Below are 19,424 nucleotides of genomic sequence, written 5' to 3' on the forward strand. Positions count from 1 at the left end.
TAGAGAGGGTGACAGAGGATCGGAATATGAGGCTTGTGCTGACAGCACAGAGCCCTGCATGAGGCTCAGACTTGTGCACTGTGATGTCATGACCTGAGCCAGCCCGGTGCCCCTCTTAACGATTTTCTTACTTTTTTCTAGCTCACTTTATTGCAAGAATATGGTAGATGATACCTATAAAACATGCAAAACATGTTTTAATAGACTGTTATTGGTAAGGCTTTTGGTCAACAGTAGGCTTTTCTATGTGTTTGGAGAGTCAGAAGTTAGATTTTTGACTGCACTAGGGGGTCATGGCAACCCAAATGTCCACATTGTTCGAGGGGATACTGTAGTATTAGGAAATCTGTTGGTTTCTAGTGTGGATTAAAGAGGAGGGGACGGAAAGGCTGTGATAGGAAAGTGCAGACGAGCCGAGAGGGAGAACATACAGAGCAAATAGCAAACCTAGAATCAAACCACTTGACAGTTCCTGCTTTCTCTCTGCTGTGGTCCTGGTCCTGTAGGAAATAAATGCCGGGAAGATAAAGTCAAAACCACGGTTACAATTAAGAAGATACCCATCCAGGAAGAGCCAGTCAGTCGAAAAAATGTGTTGACGCCTAATAACCAAGAGTAGAGCCAGTACAGACATACTTCTCTGATGAATTTTATATCAGTTCATGTTATGTGAGGAAAACTAACATGGTCTGTACCATGCCTGGACAAAAGCCCGTGTAAGCATGGACTATCCTTATTCAGAGATTAACCTGTCAAGTTCAGAAATCTTAGGTTTTGTGTTAAAAGTATTAAAATGTCTTTTTTGTGTGTGAATTGACGTGGTGGTGGTAGGTGGTCTGTCTTTGTAAAATAGAGTGGCGGTTCCCACATTCTGTTTTGAGATTTTTGCTGGTAAAAGGTATTCAAGTATCTTGGAATCACAATTCTTGAGCTCTTTTTTAGTCAAAATGGCAGCCACATGAGATTGGTTATTTTAGCAGCTACCTGGAGAGGGATCCTCAGTGATTGTCCATGAATGTGTGGTGGGGAGTACCCTTGGAGTTCTTGAAGGATAGTATATGGGAGAGGAGGAGGACCCAAAGTTTCCCTGGCCAATAGCACTCTTGAAAGAAATGCAGGAGGTTTCCAAGGGCGTGATCTTGGTTGCAGTTTTAGCCACATCCCTGTTGACATGCTCAAGAGCCTGATGGAATTGTAGATAACAAAGAGGACCTTGTAGTTCTTCTAATGCGTCTTCACCAGCATCTCCAAGGGACTTTTACCTTCAGTGAATCTCATTTTCAGCAAGTGCTTGCCTAACAGTCACTACAGTTATACACAAGTTACTGATGAGTATGCCAAATAAATAGTGTGATTTAATGTTGTTATTTTGAAACCAGATTTTAGGATATGAATACTAAGAATGTAATGTCTGATCATTTTAATCCTCAGCAAAACTTATTCTATATTTTACTTTGCTGTTTCTTTAAATATGTAAATAGAAGTTACCTAATTCATTTTCTCTTCCATCACACTTTATTAGATCTACATACTTTTAAAAATAGTGACCTTTTTTTGCTGTATATATCCTCTTGTTATTCAGGCTTATGATTTCATGGCATCTGGTGGTTGCATAATTCTAGTTATCTAAAATGCTGGTAGTGTTACAGATGACTTAAGGCAATTATAAAATGTATTTTTATAATTTATGAGTAACTTTAAATAGAAGAAAGTTTTCTTGAAGTGTTTTTTAAAGACTGATTATCAAAAATGAGAAGATTTATTTCCTCTGAGCTTAATTTGCTATTAACTTTGCAAATCAGCTACGTATTAACGATGGAGATGGTAATGTAAAATTTCTCATATTTTACCAAGTGTCCTCCCTCCTCTTGGAATTAAGCTAATAGGTAATTTTATGTATTATTCTTATGGATTGTTTTCTTGAAAATTGATTAGAAAAACATTTCCTGTTTGAACGATAATAGTTTTTGGGTTAGTTTTGTCTATTCACTGTAACTTTTTTTTTTTTTTTTATGGCACATCAACAACTTAATCCTCATCCATCCCGTTGTAGGTGGTTTGACATTGGCTGTTTGATAGTTGAAGATCCTGCCCATGGCATTCACCTTGAAACGTTTACCCAGGCCACACCAGTGCCTTTGGAATTTGTACAACAGGTTGGTTTTCTCCTTTTTCATTATACTCCACAGAAACTTGAAATACTGTTTTAACAATAAAAGCTTTTGTTAGATTTTTCACTGGATATACATTTTTGATTTTGCTTCTTAATTCTTTCCCCTTTCAGCTTTTTCTCTTTGCTTTCCAATTTCTTTCAGGTTGAGTACCTTCCTCGTTTTCCAGCTGTCTTTGAAAAGATAATACTTGGCAACCTTAATCATTAATTTCCTCTTTTGTTTTTATGATTGTGCTGTGCTACTAACAACAGAAAAACGATTTACCAGTTCTGGTTTTATATCCACTTTTCGTTATCTACCATTTTGGTTCCCTTAATTATTCCTGTCTGTTGCCTTGATCTTCCTTTTTAGTTCATCTTTTCTAACAAGTTCCTGGAACTCAGGAAACCCACTTTTTCTCCATTATGGATTTATTATAAAAGGATCTAACTCCAGAATGACTAGATGGAAGAACTGCATGGGGCAGGGGGACAGAGGTCCCATGCTGGCTGGACCCTCCACTTTTCCAGATTTGTCATGTTGACTCAGAAGCTCTCCCAACCCCATCCTTGTGGGTTTTTATGGCGAGTATGTTATGGAGGCATGTTACCAAGCCCATAGGTTCGGGCTTTCAACCTGATTAACAAAAGATATCTTTGTGGTTCTCAGTCCTTAAGAAATTACAAGGATGGTAGGAGCACTGTGCCAAAAACTGGGGTCCAAGATCCAATATGTATTTCTTACTATAAACCACAGTATTACATGTCCACCGCCTGGTCTTCAAACACAAATTCCTTATAGCAAAACCACCACAAAGGTTTAAGACAACTTGCACATTACTAGAGTCCCATTCAGTAATAATTAACTATCTAGTGTGTCATCACATCCTGTCAAAATGTCCACAGGGAGAGGCCACTCAGGTTTGTAGGCTTCTGTCGGCTTCCTAAACCGGGTGTGGTGGCCTTACCCTTCCAGGCCTGTGGTATAATGGAGCTCAGAGCCAGTGTTAGCTCTTGCCCTGGCCTTTTGAGGTGTTAGCATAATGTTTGGTTTCCCTCATTGTATAACCCATTAATTCGTTCCTTTACTCATAGCTACTATTTACCCTGTTTTCCTTTTCATACTCAAACTTTTTCCCTTGCGTCTGCTGGCATGCTTTGGAGGCGGCCGTAGTAGTCTAGCAAGTACATCCCCACTCAGTCCACTTGTATTCAGACAAGGTGAGGTTACAGAGGTGCAGAGATCTTGCAGATTTGCTTCCAGACCTGAGATACACTATATTGTTAAACATACAATAGCATTATTTTTTTCCCATGTTGATAAAATAGTATTTATTCTCTCATAAAACTGGCAAGTTTAATTTTCTACTTAGTGATTTTTTTTTTCTGGAATTATTCCTCCCATTGCTTCCGGTCTTATTTGCCTCTATCCCAAATTAGCATTATATTTAAAAAAACAATATGACGTTTATACCTCAATTAAAAAATACATGACTGCTAAAAAAATTCATTTGGGCACCGAGCAAGTTGTAATTATCGATCACAGATCACAAATAATGAAAAAGTTGGAAACATTGTGAGAATTACGTATTTAGGAGACAGAATGACAAACGCTGTTGGAAAAGTGGCACCAATACACTTGCTTACTGTTGCCACAAACCTTCCATTTGTAAAAAGTGCAGTACCAGCAACACGCGGTAAAGCGAGATGCAACAAAATGACGCCTCCCTATGGTGGGCTGTCTCCACCACTGGTACGTGTAGCCACACTCCCTGTCACCCAGTTTTGCCACAGACAGTGCGGGCACATCCTGCCCCGTAGGCCCTTAGGAACTTTGTAATGTCAAGTTTGAAACCATACCTAGAGTTTCTTGCTTAGGAGTCATCCCTGTTTCCACGTCTGTGTTTGCAACATCGAACAGGGGAATGAAAAGTTGAAGTGATCTAAGGAAGAAAGAACAAGTCATTATACCAGGGTCACCCTCCCTTGGCCAGAATTGCAGCGTGAGACCATCATCCTCGTCTGCCCCCTGCCCCACATCCACAGGAAAAGAGAGCTTTTCATCTCTTTCATCCCACTCACGCTCAGTGCCACACTCATGTGAGCCGGCACCTAAATGCCTACACCTGCAGCTTTTCAGACAACTGTGTTTCTGTTGCCCATTTCTGTTCTGGACCAAACTCGTTCTCGAAGGAGGTTATCTCTGTCCATCGTGTCCATTGCTAGACACGGGCTGTCAGGTGTGTTCCTTGCTCTGGAGAAACGCTCAGCCATCCATATTGGCACAGTATCTTCTATTCAGGTTCTGTTAGGCTGTCTGAACATTTGCACCTACCCCTTAGTAAGGAAAGCTCCATCCAAAGTCAACGTCTGTTCCTGCCAAGGCTCATCTGTAGCCCCCAGAGCTGTCGCCATCAGTCTCCTTCGTCGTCTGTGTTTATGGTCTTCCCAGCAGGGAACGTGCTGCATAACCATTTGCATGCTTTCTGTCTCCGGTTGGGAGACAGTTCATATTAGCATTTTTTTGTCTCAGAGAATGCAAGAGGACTCTGTCTAGATTCAGCCTACCTCTGTATTTATTCACTCATTTTGTAGACCCAGGTAGCCATCTAAAACAGGGGTATCTGTTTGTCCATTCCACTCACCTTCCAAACCTGGAAGTAGTTCTGATGGGATCCTGTCCTGCTTCATTGCACCCCTCAGATTCATTTCCACAGGGCTGTGCCCCACATGGGCAACCTTTTAATAGGTAACATATCCAATGTGCCTTCCTGCCCCACCATATGGTCAGACCATTGGCCACTGCCCTGAGTCAGTAAAAACTGAAACAGGAAAAAAAAAAAAAAAAAAAAAAAAACACTGGTAAAACCCCCAATCATGCTGAGAAAATAGTGTGCATTTTAGCCCATGGAGCTGATTCCTTTTTACCTTCTTCTGTCCAAGTGATGGCCTTCCAGGTAGACTGTCCCCTCACCTGTGGAACTGCCATCCATGGACCAAGCAGTTAGCTCTTTGCTCTTCAGCTGAGAGTTGTTCATTGGGCACGGTCTACATGGCAGTTGGTTCTCACAGCTTTTCCCATGGCTCCAAAGTGAGTCCTAGAGGAAAAGAGGGGCCCTGGTCATGACTGTCTCCCTAGGCATCATGATCCTGTATGTAAACCATTTCCATATTGGGAACTTTTCCTGGACACTGCCGTCCTATTAAGGGATTCTGCAATATCATCCTAGACGTTATGCGTATTTCACATTTCAAAATCATTTTATGTCCTTCAGTGAACGGGGTAGCTTTAACTAATAGTCTGGTAGCAAGGTAGTAAATGCCCCTCAGATGGAAACCTGCTACTCCCGAGTCCCAGGAAATGTCGCTGGATGGCACTCAGATTTCTGCCATAAGCCTCAGTCTGAGCTCCGCATCGGACTGGCACAGAGTTTGTCACTGCCAGCTCACAGCTTCTGCCTCACACAGTGTGGGCTCAGCCAGTCCTAGTGGTTACTGTATAGCATGGCCAATAAATGATACTTGAAGGGTGAATTTACAGCCCTTCACTAGGCTGAGGAAGCTTTCCACAGTGATTACAGTGTCCATGCCCAAAATGCAATCAGATAAAAAAAAAAACACTTCACATAAAGCTTGTTCAAACCTAACGGTTTCCTTACACATTGGTACTTCGATCTGTACTTTTATCCCCCTAACGCTAGACTCTGTTTGGAGCTTATCCACAGGATATGGTTTTACAATAATAGGCAGGGCACCTATTCCCCAAACAGACATGATCACCATTTGCACATAAAATCCAAGTCAAGGAGACACCTTCACATAAAACTTGCTGAAACAATTCAGCTTCCATAACCCAATCAACCGTTCCATTTTCACTTTCTAATTGTAGCTCTCATCACGGCTTCACCAGTAGGCCTGGTAGTGCAGCTCAAGGGACTTGAAACCTCTCTTCTCCACTCTTGGCCATTGTCTCTGCTTGTGTGCACAGGTCTTTGTGTTTCCAGCAAGAGGGACAAGGGATAGGTCTTCCCTCTCCGTTGACCACCTTCTTAGTGACCAGAGGTCTGAGAGGTTCTTTGTGTTGTCCGTGCATAACTTGTACCTTGGAGAGGGTGGCCTTGAGGCTAGTGGCATAAGCGAAGCCAGACAAGTTGAGTTGGGCCCAGCATCAAGGCTGGACTCACCATTTTCTTTTAGAGTGTAGCTGTGGTAGAGAACAACCACCAAGGGACTCTTGTGCCTTTTTGTTAATAGTTTGCATTTCTTTGGGTTTCCAAGAAATCAGCTTCCCAGGAGTTGGATCCGTCTCTAATTTTCACTGGTAACTTGACCTTTTAGTAACCGAGTACATCCCAGATGCTGTTCTATGCAAGTGGTGGCCGCCCCGCAACCAGACGGTCTTCCTCCCTCATTTTTCATCTTTGTTCTTGGCAAGCTACATGTTTCCATGAGCCACGGCTGTGCAAGCCAGCTACCCCTTCTGACACCTACTAACTAGGTCTCCTACCCATTTCTAGTGTGTGGGAGGGGTTTTTCCACACCACCCAGCAATTCTAGGCTACCAGCTGGTATCATACATTGCAGCTCCGTTCTGACACCGTCTTCCTGGAGATAGTGTCAGATCCTATAGGGTAAGGCCTCGGTCCTACAAGACAGCCCCTCCCCAACCTCACACACCAGGGCCAAGTCCAGGTGATCACCTCTGCTTCTGGCCCCACTGCCACACGTTGGTTCTCATAACACCTTCCTTCTCAGGAAGCCTGGTGACTCACTAGATGGCTTGCCTGTTACGAAAGGATACAAGTCAGAAACAGCCAGATGGATGAGAGGCAGAGGACAAGGTACTGGGAGAGGGTGCAGCGCTTCCATGCCCTCTCCCAGCCCGCCCCTCTCCCTTGATCTCCACATGTTCGCCAGTCTGGAAGCTCTCCCAGCCCCATCCTTCTGGGTTTTTATGGAGTCCATTCGATAAGCATGATTGGTACATCGGGCCCGTGGTTACTTGGTCACCTTGCAGCCTCCCTCCCTCCCCTGAGTTGGGAGGGGATGGGATGACCAAGCACAGTTGACCCGTGAACACCATGGGTTTGAACCGCACAGGTCACTTACATGCAGACTTTCTACAGTACTTATTTTCTCTATGATTTTCTTAACATTTTTTTCTGTAGCTTAGCTTATTGTAAGCATATGTTATATATATAAGGTACAAAGTGGGTCTTAATTGACTCTGTTATTACAAAGGCTTCTGCTCAACAGTAGGCTATTTAGTAGTGAAGTTTTTGGGGAATCACAAGTTATATGTGGGTGTTCAACTATACCAGGTGGTCACTGTCCCTAACCCCTGCATTGTTCAGTGGTCACGTGTAAGTATATTTTTTATTGTAAGTCCCGGTATCACCGATATTCTAGCCTAGCCACAATAGGTTTATGCCAGAAACGGTCTGATGGTTCAAGCAACAGCTCATCAACTCACACAGTTCAAAACCTATTGAAGAAGAAAAAAGTATTTCTACAGAACTGACATGTATTTGCTACAAATAACCACAGCGATAACCTGTTAGCAAATTGGGATGAGAAGGGTATGTGTGTACTGACAGAGCAAAAATCAGACCTGCTGATAAAATGTTAGATCCTCAGACATGCCCCAGACTAGACACTTTAGAAGTGAAACGTGTAAATGAAAATTTCACATGGTGGAAAGGTTCCGAAGAGCACACTGATGAGCGAGGGACTGTGGAAAAGGACGGGAAGGTGCGCTCTCTCACCACTCAGCTTGTTTACCTGGACCAACACACTGACTGGCACTGAGACCTCAACCCTTGGACACTGAGCTCTGTTAGAGGGAGTCGTTCGATTAGGGCTGACGTGACATGTGAGCAAGAGAATGAGCTTACTGTGGACAGTAAACACAGGAGGTGTGTGCAGCATTGTTCTAGGTTCTTCTGTAGCCTGGTCACTTCCTGTAGCTGCTCGCATAGCTTCTCCGGGTTTGTCCTCATCTGTAGCAAAAGTAATGAGAGACTTTGGAATGTCAGAGCTAGGTCCAATCGTTTTTAAAATGTATTATAAATCTGATAAATTTCCTTTTTCCATAGGCTCAAAGTCTCACTCCCCAAGACTACCATCTGAGGTGGTCAGGCCTTTTGGTGACGGTGGGTGAAGTTCTGGAAAAGAGCTTAGTAAATGTCACCCGGACTGACTGGCACAGGACGTTCACCGGCATGTCTCGGCGACAGATGATCTACAGTGCGGCCAAAGCCCTTGCCGGCATGTATAGACAGCGCCTGCCCCCCAGGACCGTGTGAGGGAACGCTCGCCCCGGGCACGGAGACTCCTTCGCTTGGGGCCTGGCGGTATTTAGACCTTGTACCTCCCCTAAGTGGACAGCTTCAGTGAACGCAGCCGTCTTGATAGTTTGCCTGTGCGCTGCGGTTGTTCTTTTTTAGAAAGGCACGGGGTCATTCCAGTAGATGAAAAGAAACAGATCCTTTCTTTGATCGTGTCATTTCGTGTACCACAGTTCTTAAAAAAGAAAATCTATAAATATTTTTATAAGATACTTTGATATACCAAATTTATAAGGTGCAAATTCATGTGCCTACTACATTTAACTTAATGATATGTACTTGATTTTTCTCGTTAAGAAGACCTAACTCATTAAAGAACGTGTCATTGTTTCTTCTATTTCAAGATTAATCTCTTCCTTCTTAGTTTTTGATGCTTCTTGTGTGTGCAGGTGATCTCAGGTCAGACACTGAGCCATGTGCTCGTAGTTGACCCTCAGACACCTTCTTGCAGGGAGATGGTTTGCATTTCTGTGCATATTTTTTACATGGGCCAAAATAATGAAATTGATAATTTTGTTGGTGTTATCATGTACACACATACATAGTCTAAAAAAGGAAAGATTTTTTTCAAAGTAAGTTTTGGCATTTCACAGATATATACTGTCAAACGTTGGCGTGATGGGTTTTGTTTGCCGTGGCTGTGGGACAACTAAGTGGCACATGATTCAAGTGTATTTTACATCAGAAACATTTGGGTTATTTTCATGTAATACTATTCAGTATTTCCAAGTAAACTCTGATGTTGGCCTTTATTTCTCTTTCCACTCGTGTTTTCTCAGCCGTTGTAGAGAAATTGTTCAGAGGAATTGCTTTGTTATTTATGGGATTGTACGCCTCTTATTTTAATTAAGGTTACTTAATGTTTAGTTTGCCTTAAACACTGCTTTTCTAACCTGGTGCCATTCTGCCTTTACTCTTTATGGAAGTTTTCAGTGAAACTATTTAATACTCATTCTGGTTTATCTACTTCATTGTGTTTGTATTTAGTGAAAGCTTCTTTTTCCCCCAAATAATATATTTTACCGTTTTTGAATTTCTATAAATCAAAATTTAAATAGTTTTGTCTTATACTTTTGGACTCTATATATGCAAGTTCATATAACTTTTTTGAAGACAGTTTCTTACCTAAGTGTAATTTAATTTTTATTTACTCGTCTATACAAGTCTTTAGATGGACCAGAATTAGCACAATCTTATAAAGGGTATCAAAGCTCTTACCCTGCACTGTCATTACATGTACCGGTTTCTTTGTATTGAGTACTTAATTGATCCGTGCTATTTTTTACCTGAGGATGAGAAGCATTAATTTCACAACTGTGGTTTGGTGAAATTCAGACTTGTCATTAAAAGTAATGAGAGAGAGAAAAGACTTGTAACCAGCTGCTGTGGCATAATAGGGATCGAATACTTTTCTCTCCTCTTTTATTGCTATTTGTGGAACAGTCTATCTATGTTTCCTCCATCTTGTTAATAAAAAAGAGCTTTTCTCTACCATGTACTTTTCTCCTTTATTTTTAAAAAGGTACTCTTAGCTAACAGTATTTTATTGCGGCATTGGCCTGAGGAGAAAACACAGTTAGGGATGAAGGGTGCCCCTACCATATTTCTGCCGCTTTCCCTCCTGTTATAGCGAATTTTATAGATCCTAAGGAATGTCTGTTTTATTTTAGCAAGTCGCAAATATTTTATGTTTTTAAGGACACAACAACGGACCTCCCTCAGATGACAGTTTTCCCACATTTCTCCAGTTACTCACTTCTTCTGCCACTTGGGTGAAGGAAGCCAAGTGATCTCCTCGCTCCTGCCAATTTGCTGAGCCTTCCGTTCTCTGGATCCGGGAAGGGCACATGTGATCTGGTTCCGGCCTCTGGATTCCTTTCTCGGCCATTGAAAGGCGTCTGAGCGTGACTGCCTGCACACATGCTGTATTCCCAACCTCAGGCTTGTTTTTTCATTGTTAGCTTTCTTTGTTGTACTCGGGGCGAGAACAGTAACGTGTGATCTTGTTCACGCCCTGGCAGCGGCAGGCAGGCAGGGTTTCCTTGTGCTGGCATGAGATAACTCAGGTCATCCGTCAGCCCAGGGGTCTTTGCTTTTTTGTCCCTCAAGCTTCTCAGGAAAACCAGACTTTAACACGGCCCTTTACTTCTGGCCACAGTACGTTTTTCTTCTGAAGTGCTCAAGTAATTACTTAACTGAATTCTCTCAGCTTGTACACTTTTAATTAAGTAGTGTCAAAGACGACAGGAAAAATGCAGGAAGAGTCATGTAACCTCAGTTGACAGAAGGTTCTCAGATGGTTCAGTTCAAGACCCTCCTCTTAATAAGCTTGTCACGTAACCCCAGACCCAGAGCTTTGCCGCGGACTCGTGCAGTTGGAAAGCTTCAGGTAGTCTTTGTAGTTTTCCCCTCCTGGTCTCTTTACTACTTCTCCACTCTCTGTTCCTTTTTATCTCAAGGATTAATGAGGTAGAAAATCGAGATGACTGAATATACAGCCAAATGGTAGTGCAATTCTAAGTTTAAGGAAAGTATTATATGCATGTATTCGAAAATTACGCAAATTCGTGATATACTCAGGGTCAGCTAAATTACTTTAATATGTTGTTAAATTTACTTTGTTCCTCAACTACAAAAAACCCGAAACCGGTATATGTGTTCTCTGAAGCCAAATTGGTATTTTGTGACCCAAGAGATGTTGGGTTATGTATAAATTATTTAAAAACTTGGATTTTTTACTCCCAGAATATGATGTTCATTCTTCAGATACTATGCAGGATGACATATTGGATAAAAACAATTTTGTAAGTATGTAAATATGTCATAAATAAATAATACCTCAATTTATTGCCCTAAGGTGTATAGTGATTTTTTTTTTAATGCTAAGTCATATTAACGTATTAGGAGGACCTACATTCCTTCGTGTAAACTAGCTACTGGCTGTCAAGAATTCTTACACGGTAGCAACTTAAAACACATCTTCCCAGTTCAATGGTAGCATTCAGATGTACTAGAAATGCTGATTTCAAGTTCAGAGAACTCAGAATATTAAGGGGAGAGGATATTCTAGAGATAGAGTCGATGGGCAAGAAGTTAATGGCCTGCATTCCTGAGATCTCTTGACTAGGGGGTTAATTTACCCTTAACCTCCACAAACACCTTTTTTAAAAACACAACAAAACCACCTTGTTACATGCTATTCTGAGCCTGTGATCTCAGGGCAGAGTTTTTTGATTTGGTAGGCAAGGGTGTACTTTACAAAAGACAACGAAATGTTCATGTGGGTGTTTTGTTTGTTTGCCAAAGGAAAACAATATTGTTTGCAGAAGACTAGAAAAACACCCATTTGGAACCTAGGAAAGGTCCTGTTAAATTTATAATCTGTTTCAGAATTAACTGGAGGAGAAGTTTGGGCAAGAGAAACTTACACATGAAGGGTATCTTTGAAATTCTCTTTAATGTGAACGCATGTGAAGTAATTTAAAGCTGAGAGAAAACCAGGAACCGACAGTTACGTGATAAATGCATACTGCTGGTTAGTGCAGTAGACACGTATTTTTATAGGTGATGGAAGTGAAACGGAATCAGCTGTTCCATCAGTATCATCCCAGCAAGTGAGTTACAGAGAAGGGAGTCACATGGAGGGTGTTACCAAACCCTTCTCTTCCAAAGCATCCTGTGTATTTGCTTCACTAAGTGGGCACACAGCTAATCTTTTAAATGTTTGTCGAATGCAACTTCATACCTTGAGACTCTGCCCTGGTGTACTTTTAGTTTTACAATATTATGTTTAAGAAACACTCTTCATATTTTTTCCTTTTAGTTTCAAGTGCTACCTGGGGCTTCCCAACGGGTATGAGAATGTATCTGTGATAATTGAATATTCTCCCAAATGCAACAATCCAGAAACTAGGCTCACATTTGAGTATCATTTTTAGGATTAGAGCCAGAAATGTCCTTACTGTCTAGTCTTCAGGCAAGGTACTGACCACATACCTTTCAAAATGTATTTTAATATTTTCAGTCCTCCTGCTCCAAGGGCCACACTTTGAGAACCACTGCTGTGATAGCATTCCTGACTCATTCTTAATGTCCTAAGTTATTTTAGAGGGTGAGGTCACCAAGATAGCAGCATAGGTCGTTCCTAACTTCCCCGTTCCTCTCAGAACAGCAATTAACAACTATTCGTGGAACAGATACCACTGAGAGGATCAGAACAAGGTTGTGAGGTTGATGTACCCCTCCGCCATAGAGACTAGGACCTACCATGTGAAAAGGGCAGGAGGAGCAGCGACGGTATGGGACTCTGTTGCCGCACCACCAGGCCGGCACAGCACCACACCGAGAAAGCCTCCCTGAGCCTCTTGTCCCTCCGTGGGGAACAGAACCCAGGCTGGACATCCAGCTCCCCCAACATTATGGGTTACTTCTTGGGAGCTCCTACTCTAGTTTTGAATCCTAGGTACTGTGGGCGAATCTGCAGGACTTGAGCACAGTGAATTTGATGATGACGGAAAAATAAGCAGAGGCTTTCAACAACCAGCACTGGCACCTTGGCCAACCCATTTCCTCCCTGCAGCCCCCAAGCAGTGGTCCCAACAAGTGGTTTTGCTCATCTGCAGCACCAAGGATGTGGCACAGTCTGATGAGGGAACTCAGCAGGGAGCAGGTCAGCCTGCTTTCAGTCCTATAAATCAACGGCCTCACCAGACCTGGATCCTGGTCTGCACCCACCCAGGCAGTGGAACTGAATCAGAGCCCAGCCCTCTGCTGAGTGTGACTCTTATTAGCCCCATATGACCCAGAAAGGCTAGCAGAAACCCCTGGAAACTGCATAGCCTGGCAGTGCTCGTGCAAGGAGTATGGTAGGCAGAGCTGATCATCCACAAAATGAAGTCAGTGCCAGGTGACCCAGTCAGAGGTGCTAATTCATACCCCACTCACCATTAAGTAAAAACTCCCACCACCACCACCAAGCCAGAAAGCCTGGCTCAACCACCTGCAAAGCTAAGTAGCCTATCAATTCTTGAGCAGAGAATGTAGAAGGCAGAGCTGACAGTCTGCGGAGCAAGGCTAGTAACCCTGGTCAGGTAGGGAAATTGAGGCAGAGAATGGTTTAAGACAAGACTATAAATAAAGAGCCTTACCACCCACCTTGGAGCTGGTTCTCCCAATGTGCTCTGACAGAGAAACTAATTCATAGCCTCACTCAATGCTGAATAAAGCCTCAGCCTGCCTTCCCAGAGAAGTTAGCCAGAGCACATGTAGTCCATCCAATAGCTCACGAGTTTACCCATTTATAAAGAACAAAACCAGGGGCCTTGTTTGGCCAGGAAATACATTGTGTACTCTTGTGTGATTCAGGTGCCCAATCAATGAACCATGCATGTCCTGGGTTCTGCCCTGCTGCCCTGCCAGGGCACAGAAGCTAATTCCCCACGCTGCTTAGTATCCAGTCCCAACCATCTAGTATGCCTGACCAGAGAATCCTACCACTTCACTTGGGCAAGGAATCAAACCAGGAGTTCAGTCCAACCACTCTCAAAGCCACACCCCACCTCCCAACCCAGACCAGAGCTTGGGCAGTGGCCTCAACCCACAATAGACCCTGCAAGCAAACCTCACCAGCCCAACGATGCGCCTAGCAGATACTTCCTACCATATTGAGCTTCCTGGGGAAAAACTGTCTATGCCTAATCGAATCTGTAAAGTAGAGAAGAGGAACTGCTTATTTAAATGTGCAAATACTAACATCAAGAATTCAGGATCATTAAAAATAAGAGAGCAAGAAGCACCAAAGAAAACATAAAACTCCAGTAACTGACCCTAAATAAATGGAGAGGTCTCAAATATCAGACTAAAATTCAGAATAATTCTTTAAAAAATGTTTAGTGAACTGTAAGAATACACAGATACCTCAATGAAATTTGAAAACAATGCATGCACAAACTGAAAAGTTCCACTAATAAAGAGCAATCATCAACAACAAAAACCCAAGTAGAATTCCTAGGGCTGAAAAGTATAATGACTGAAGTGAAGAACTCAATAAAGAGCTTCAAAAACAGATTTGATCATGCAGAAGAAATCATTAGTGACTTAAAAGAGAGAACAGGTGAAATTATGCAAAGGGGGAAAAATAAAAAAAAAAAAAAACAATGAATGAAAAGCCTACTACCAACAGGACACCATCAGAAGAAACAATATTCACTCCTTGGGAATTCCAGAAGAAGAAGAAAAACAGTAAGTGACAAAGTAGATTTAAATAAAAAATGGCTGAAAACTTCCCAAAACCTGACCCCAAGGACCCAAAATAGGTTGAGTTCGAAAGGGGCTGCAAAGAGACACATTATCATTAAACTGTGAAAAGTCAAAGGTAAGTAATTTTGAAGCTAGCAAGAAAAAAGAGCAGAGTTACATGCAAGGGAGCTCCCAAAAGACTATTGATCTCTCAGCAGAAATGTTCCAGGCCAGGAGAGAATGGGAGTGATATATTCAAAATATTGCAAGAAAAAACTCAACCAAGAATTCCACACCCGGCCAAGCTGCTGGTCGTCAGCAACAGAGAGGTGAAAACTTTATCAATCAATAAAAGCTGAGGGAGTTCATCACCACTACACCTGCCCTACCAGAAGTGTTAATGGGAGTTCTTTGAGTGGAAATAAAAAGAATCCAATTAACATCAGAAAAATGTAAGAAGATAGCATAAAACTCACGGGTAATGGTAAATACATAATCAAAGTTAGATTCTGTAACATGGAAGGGTGGTAGATAATGCACTTATACTTGAAGTTTTAAAACATAGTAAAAATAACCATATCTGTACTGTCTGTTACTAGAAACCAAATATTTAAAGATATGCAAACTATAATATCAGTAAACAAAAATGGGGGTGGGGAAAGCATGAAGTTTAAGAATGCTATTCAAGTTAAGTTTTCAGTTTAAGATAGGGTGTTACAATTTTCAGATATTTTATGTGAGCCTCATGGTACCTTTAAAGGAAAAACCTAAAGAATTACACAAACAACATTACAGTTCAAAGGATATCTGTACCAAAAGATATCAAAACACAAAATGAGAGGATATGAAACAATGAACAACGGATCTGCAAAACACCCAGAAAACAAACGACAAAATGGCAATAGTAAGTCCTTACCTATCAATAATTACTTTAAACCTAAATGGATTAAGTTCTCCAAAACACAAAGAATGGCTCTGCTGGGGGAAAAAAACAAAAAACAAAAAAACCAACAAGATCCAATGATATGTTGTCTACAAGAGACTCACTATAGCCTTAAAAAGGACACAGACTGAGAATAAAGGGATGAGAAAAGATATTCCAAGCAAATGGTAACCAAAAACAAGCAAATAAAAAGGCAGGGAAGCTCTACTTTTGTCAGACAAAATAGACTTTAAGAATGACTACAATAATAAGAGACGACATTATATAATGATAAATGGATCAATCCACTGAGAAGATGTAACACATGTAAATATTTATGCACTCGATATCAGAACCCCTAAATAAATGAAGGAAAAATGAATCGCTTAAAGACAAATCAACAGTAATACAATAATTGGGGCTTTTCTACCAACGTTTCAACACTGGACAGATCATCCAGAGAATAAAGAAGGAAACAGCAGAAAGGGGAAATTAAAGGGGAAAATAAAAATTATCTTCCGACAATGAAAATGAAAACAACATGCAAAAGCTTACAGAATGCAGCCAAAGCAGTTCTAAGAGGGAATTCATAGCAATAATGCCTACACTAAGAAACAAAGATCTCAAATAAACAATGTGACTTCTTCAGACACTTCATTTGGTAATTCTTGTAGAAACAAACCTACTTGGAAAATTTTCTAGGCTTAGAAAATATAAGGAATGAAAGGAACTTGCCATTACTGATTGTAATTCAGAAAGGTGATACTAAATTTTGTGTTGGCTTTTTCATACATGCCCACATGTGTAAAGTAGAATCCAAGATTAAGAATTAAGAGGATACAATAGAAAACAATATGGGAGAGAATATGAAGAATAGGTTAGAGGTGAAAATTAAGTCTATTAATTTTTGTATTAATTGAAGCTATAAAATAAAAACCTTTATGAGTAAGTTTTGGGGTAAGGTGGTAAAAGTGGCATTTGAAAAAACTAAGAACAATACTCTTCCAAAACAATAAAGCATAATCCTAATAGGTTTGGGGGAAAAGAGAAGAATTTTTAAAAATCTGCCTACCTCTTTAAATGGCAATTTTGCCATTCCATACATATAATTATAACTCAACAAGTGTGTGTTCTTCAAAACATTTTGTTAAAATCCAAGAAAAAAATTTTTGGATTCTTTTGAGTCTCACCAACCCAGAAACTACAAGATCCCATCTCTATCTAAAAACAAGAGAAAGTAATGCTCCCAAGCTTATTGTACAAGGCTAGCATTACTCTGATACCCAAATCAGACAAACACACTACAAAAGACATTATCGGCCAGTATCCCTTATGACTATAGATACAAAAATCCTCAGCAAAACATCAGCAAACCAAATTCACTAACACATTAAAAGGATCATACACCATGAATAAGTTGGATTTCTTCCAGGCATGCAAGGATGGTTCAGTATCTATAAATCAACGTGATACACCACATTAACAAAATGAAGGCCATTTTATGATCATCCCAATAAATACAGAAAAAGGATTTTACAAAATGTAACATCCACTTTTGATAAAACCTCTCAATATCATGGGTATGGAGGGAACATATCACCACTTACTGAAGTCCATATGTGATAAGCCTATAGCTAACATCATCTCAATGATAAAAAGCTGACAGATTTCCTTTTAAGACCAGAATTAGGAATACCTACTCTTGCCACTTTTGTTCAGTGTATTATTGAAAGTTCTAGTCACAGCAACCAGATAAGAAACCAAGGCTTCCAAGTTAAAAAGGAAGAAGCAAAACCATCAACATTTACAGATGACATGATACTATACATAGAAAACCCTCAAGCCACCATCCAAAAACTACTGGCAGAAATGAGTCCAGTAAAGTTTCAAGGTACCAAATTAACATGTAGAAATATGTTGCATTTCTATACACGTGAACTATGTGTCAACGATCAACAAGAGTTATTAAGAAAACAATTCCATGTATAACTGCATCAAAAAGAAAAAAAAAAAAAAACGTAGGAGGAAGCTTAAAGATCTGTACTCTGAAACTATAACACATTGATGAGAGACACTGAGGATGACACAAAACAAAGTGAAAGATCTATCATACAGATTGGAAGAATATTGTTTAAATGTCCAAACCACCCAAAACAATCTACAGATTCAATACAATCCCTGTCACAATATCCATGGCATTTTCAAAAACAGAACTATAATAAACAATTCTAAAATTTATATAGTACCACAAATGACTCCAAAGGGCCAAAGCAGTCTTCAAAAAGAAAAACACAGTAGGCGGTATCCTGTTCCTGGATTTCAAACTATACTATGAAGTTACAGTTCAAAACAGTATGTTAGTGGCAAAAAAATAGATACACAGATCAATCGAACAGAACAGACAGGCCAGAAATAAAACCACACTTATACAGTCAATTCATCTACAGCAAGGAGGCAAAAATCTCCAAAGAGGTAGAGACCATCTCATCAAAAAATGTTGCTGGGAAAACTGGACAGCTTATATGCAAAGAATAATAGAGTACTACTTTCTTACCTCATACACAAAAATAAACTCAGAATGGATGAAGGACTTAAATATAAGAACTGAAACTGTAAAACTCACAGGAAAAAAACAACATAGGCAGTAAGCTCTTTGACACTGGTCTTTGCAATATTTTGGGAGGCCTATTTCCTTAAGCGAGGACATCAAAAGCAAAAACAAACAAATGGGACATGAAATTAAAAAGCTTTCTGCACAGCAGAGGAAACCATCAACAAAACAAGAAGGCCACACAACGAAAGGGAGAAGATAACCACAAATGATGAAACTGGTAAGGCTTTAACATCCAAGTATATAAAGAACTCCTACAACTCCATAGCAAAAGAACAATTACAAAATGGGCAAAGGCCTGAATAGATATTTTCCCCAAAGGATACAAACCTATCATGAAAAGATACTCAACATCACTCACCGTCAAGGAAATGCAAATCAAAACCCCAGTAAGTTATCATCTTACACCAGTCAGAATGACTATGATCAAAAAGACAAGAAATAAGTGTTGCTGAAGATGTGAAGAAAAGGGAACCCTCGTGCTCTATTATTGGTGGTAATGTAAATGGGTGCAGCCCCTAGGGAAAACATGGAGATTTTTAAACATATTAAAAATACAAATACTAGGGTGCCTGGGTGGCTCAGTCTGTCCAACTCTCAATTTCAGCTCAGGTCATGATCTCACAGTTTGTGGGTTTGAGCCCCTTAATCGGGCTCTGCACTGACAGCACGGAGTCTGCTTGGGATTCTCTCTCTCTCTCTCTCTCTCTCTCTCTCTCTCTCTCTCTGTCTCTCGTTCTCTCTCTACTCCTCCCCACTCACACTTTCTCTCTCTCAAAATAAAAAAAAAACATTAAAAAAATACAAATATTATACAACACATCAATTCCACTTCTAGGTATTTACCTGAAGAAAATGAAAACACTAATTTAAAAAGACATGCACTCCTTTGTTCATGACAGCATTATTTATGATAGCGAAGATACATAAGCAACCTAATGTCCACATCAACTAATAAAGATGCGATTTATATATATACACACACACACACACACACACACACACACATACATATACATACATATACACACACACATATATAAATGGAGTATTTCTCAGACTTAAAAAATAAATCTTGCCATTTGTAACAACATGGATGAATTAGACTTATTGTGGTGACTATTTTTAATGTATATAAATACTGAATCACCAGAA

General features: G+C 40.5%; 1 protein-coding gene and 1 long non-coding RNA gene across 7 annotated transcripts in view; one reads left to right on the forward strand and one right to left on the reverse strand.

The window, feature by feature from the left end:
• The window catches only part of PRRC1 (proline rich coiled-coil 1), a 36,463-nt gene extending 25,108 nt beyond the window's left edge, over nt 1-11,355 (forward strand). For 5 of the 6 annotated variants that reach the window (XM_006927571.5, XM_045058526.1, XM_006927572.5 and 2 more), the window contains exons 8-9: nt 2,054-2,156; nt 8,248-11,355. In XM_006927571.5, coding sequence (XP_006927633.1) covers nt 2,054-2,156; nt 8,248-8,457 — 313 coding nt within the window. In that variant the 3' untranslated portion in view covers nt 8,458-11,355. The remainder of the gene's footprint in view (nt 1-2,053; nt 2,157-8,247) is intronic. The other variant, XM_045058556.1, reaches the window with a different exon arrangement.
• The window catches only part of LOC111560755, a 68,692-nt gene continuing 52,911 nt past the window's right edge, over nt 3,644-19,424 (reverse strand). The window contains exons 5-6 of the long non-coding RNA XR_002742731.2: nt 5,081-5,250; nt 3,644-4,974 (exon numbers count right to left, since the gene is read on the reverse strand). This is a non-coding gene — a long non-coding RNA (uncharacterized LOC111560755). The remainder of the gene's footprint in view (nt 4,975-5,080; nt 5,251-19,424) is intronic.

The sequence above is a fragment of the Felis catus genome, chromosome A1 (genome assembly GCF_018350175.1).
Source record: "Felis catus isolate Fca126 chromosome A1, F.catus_Fca126_mat1.0, whole genome shotgun sequence".
Taxonomy (NCBI): domain Eukaryota; kingdom Metazoa; phylum Chordata; class Mammalia; order Carnivora; family Felidae; genus Felis; species Felis catus.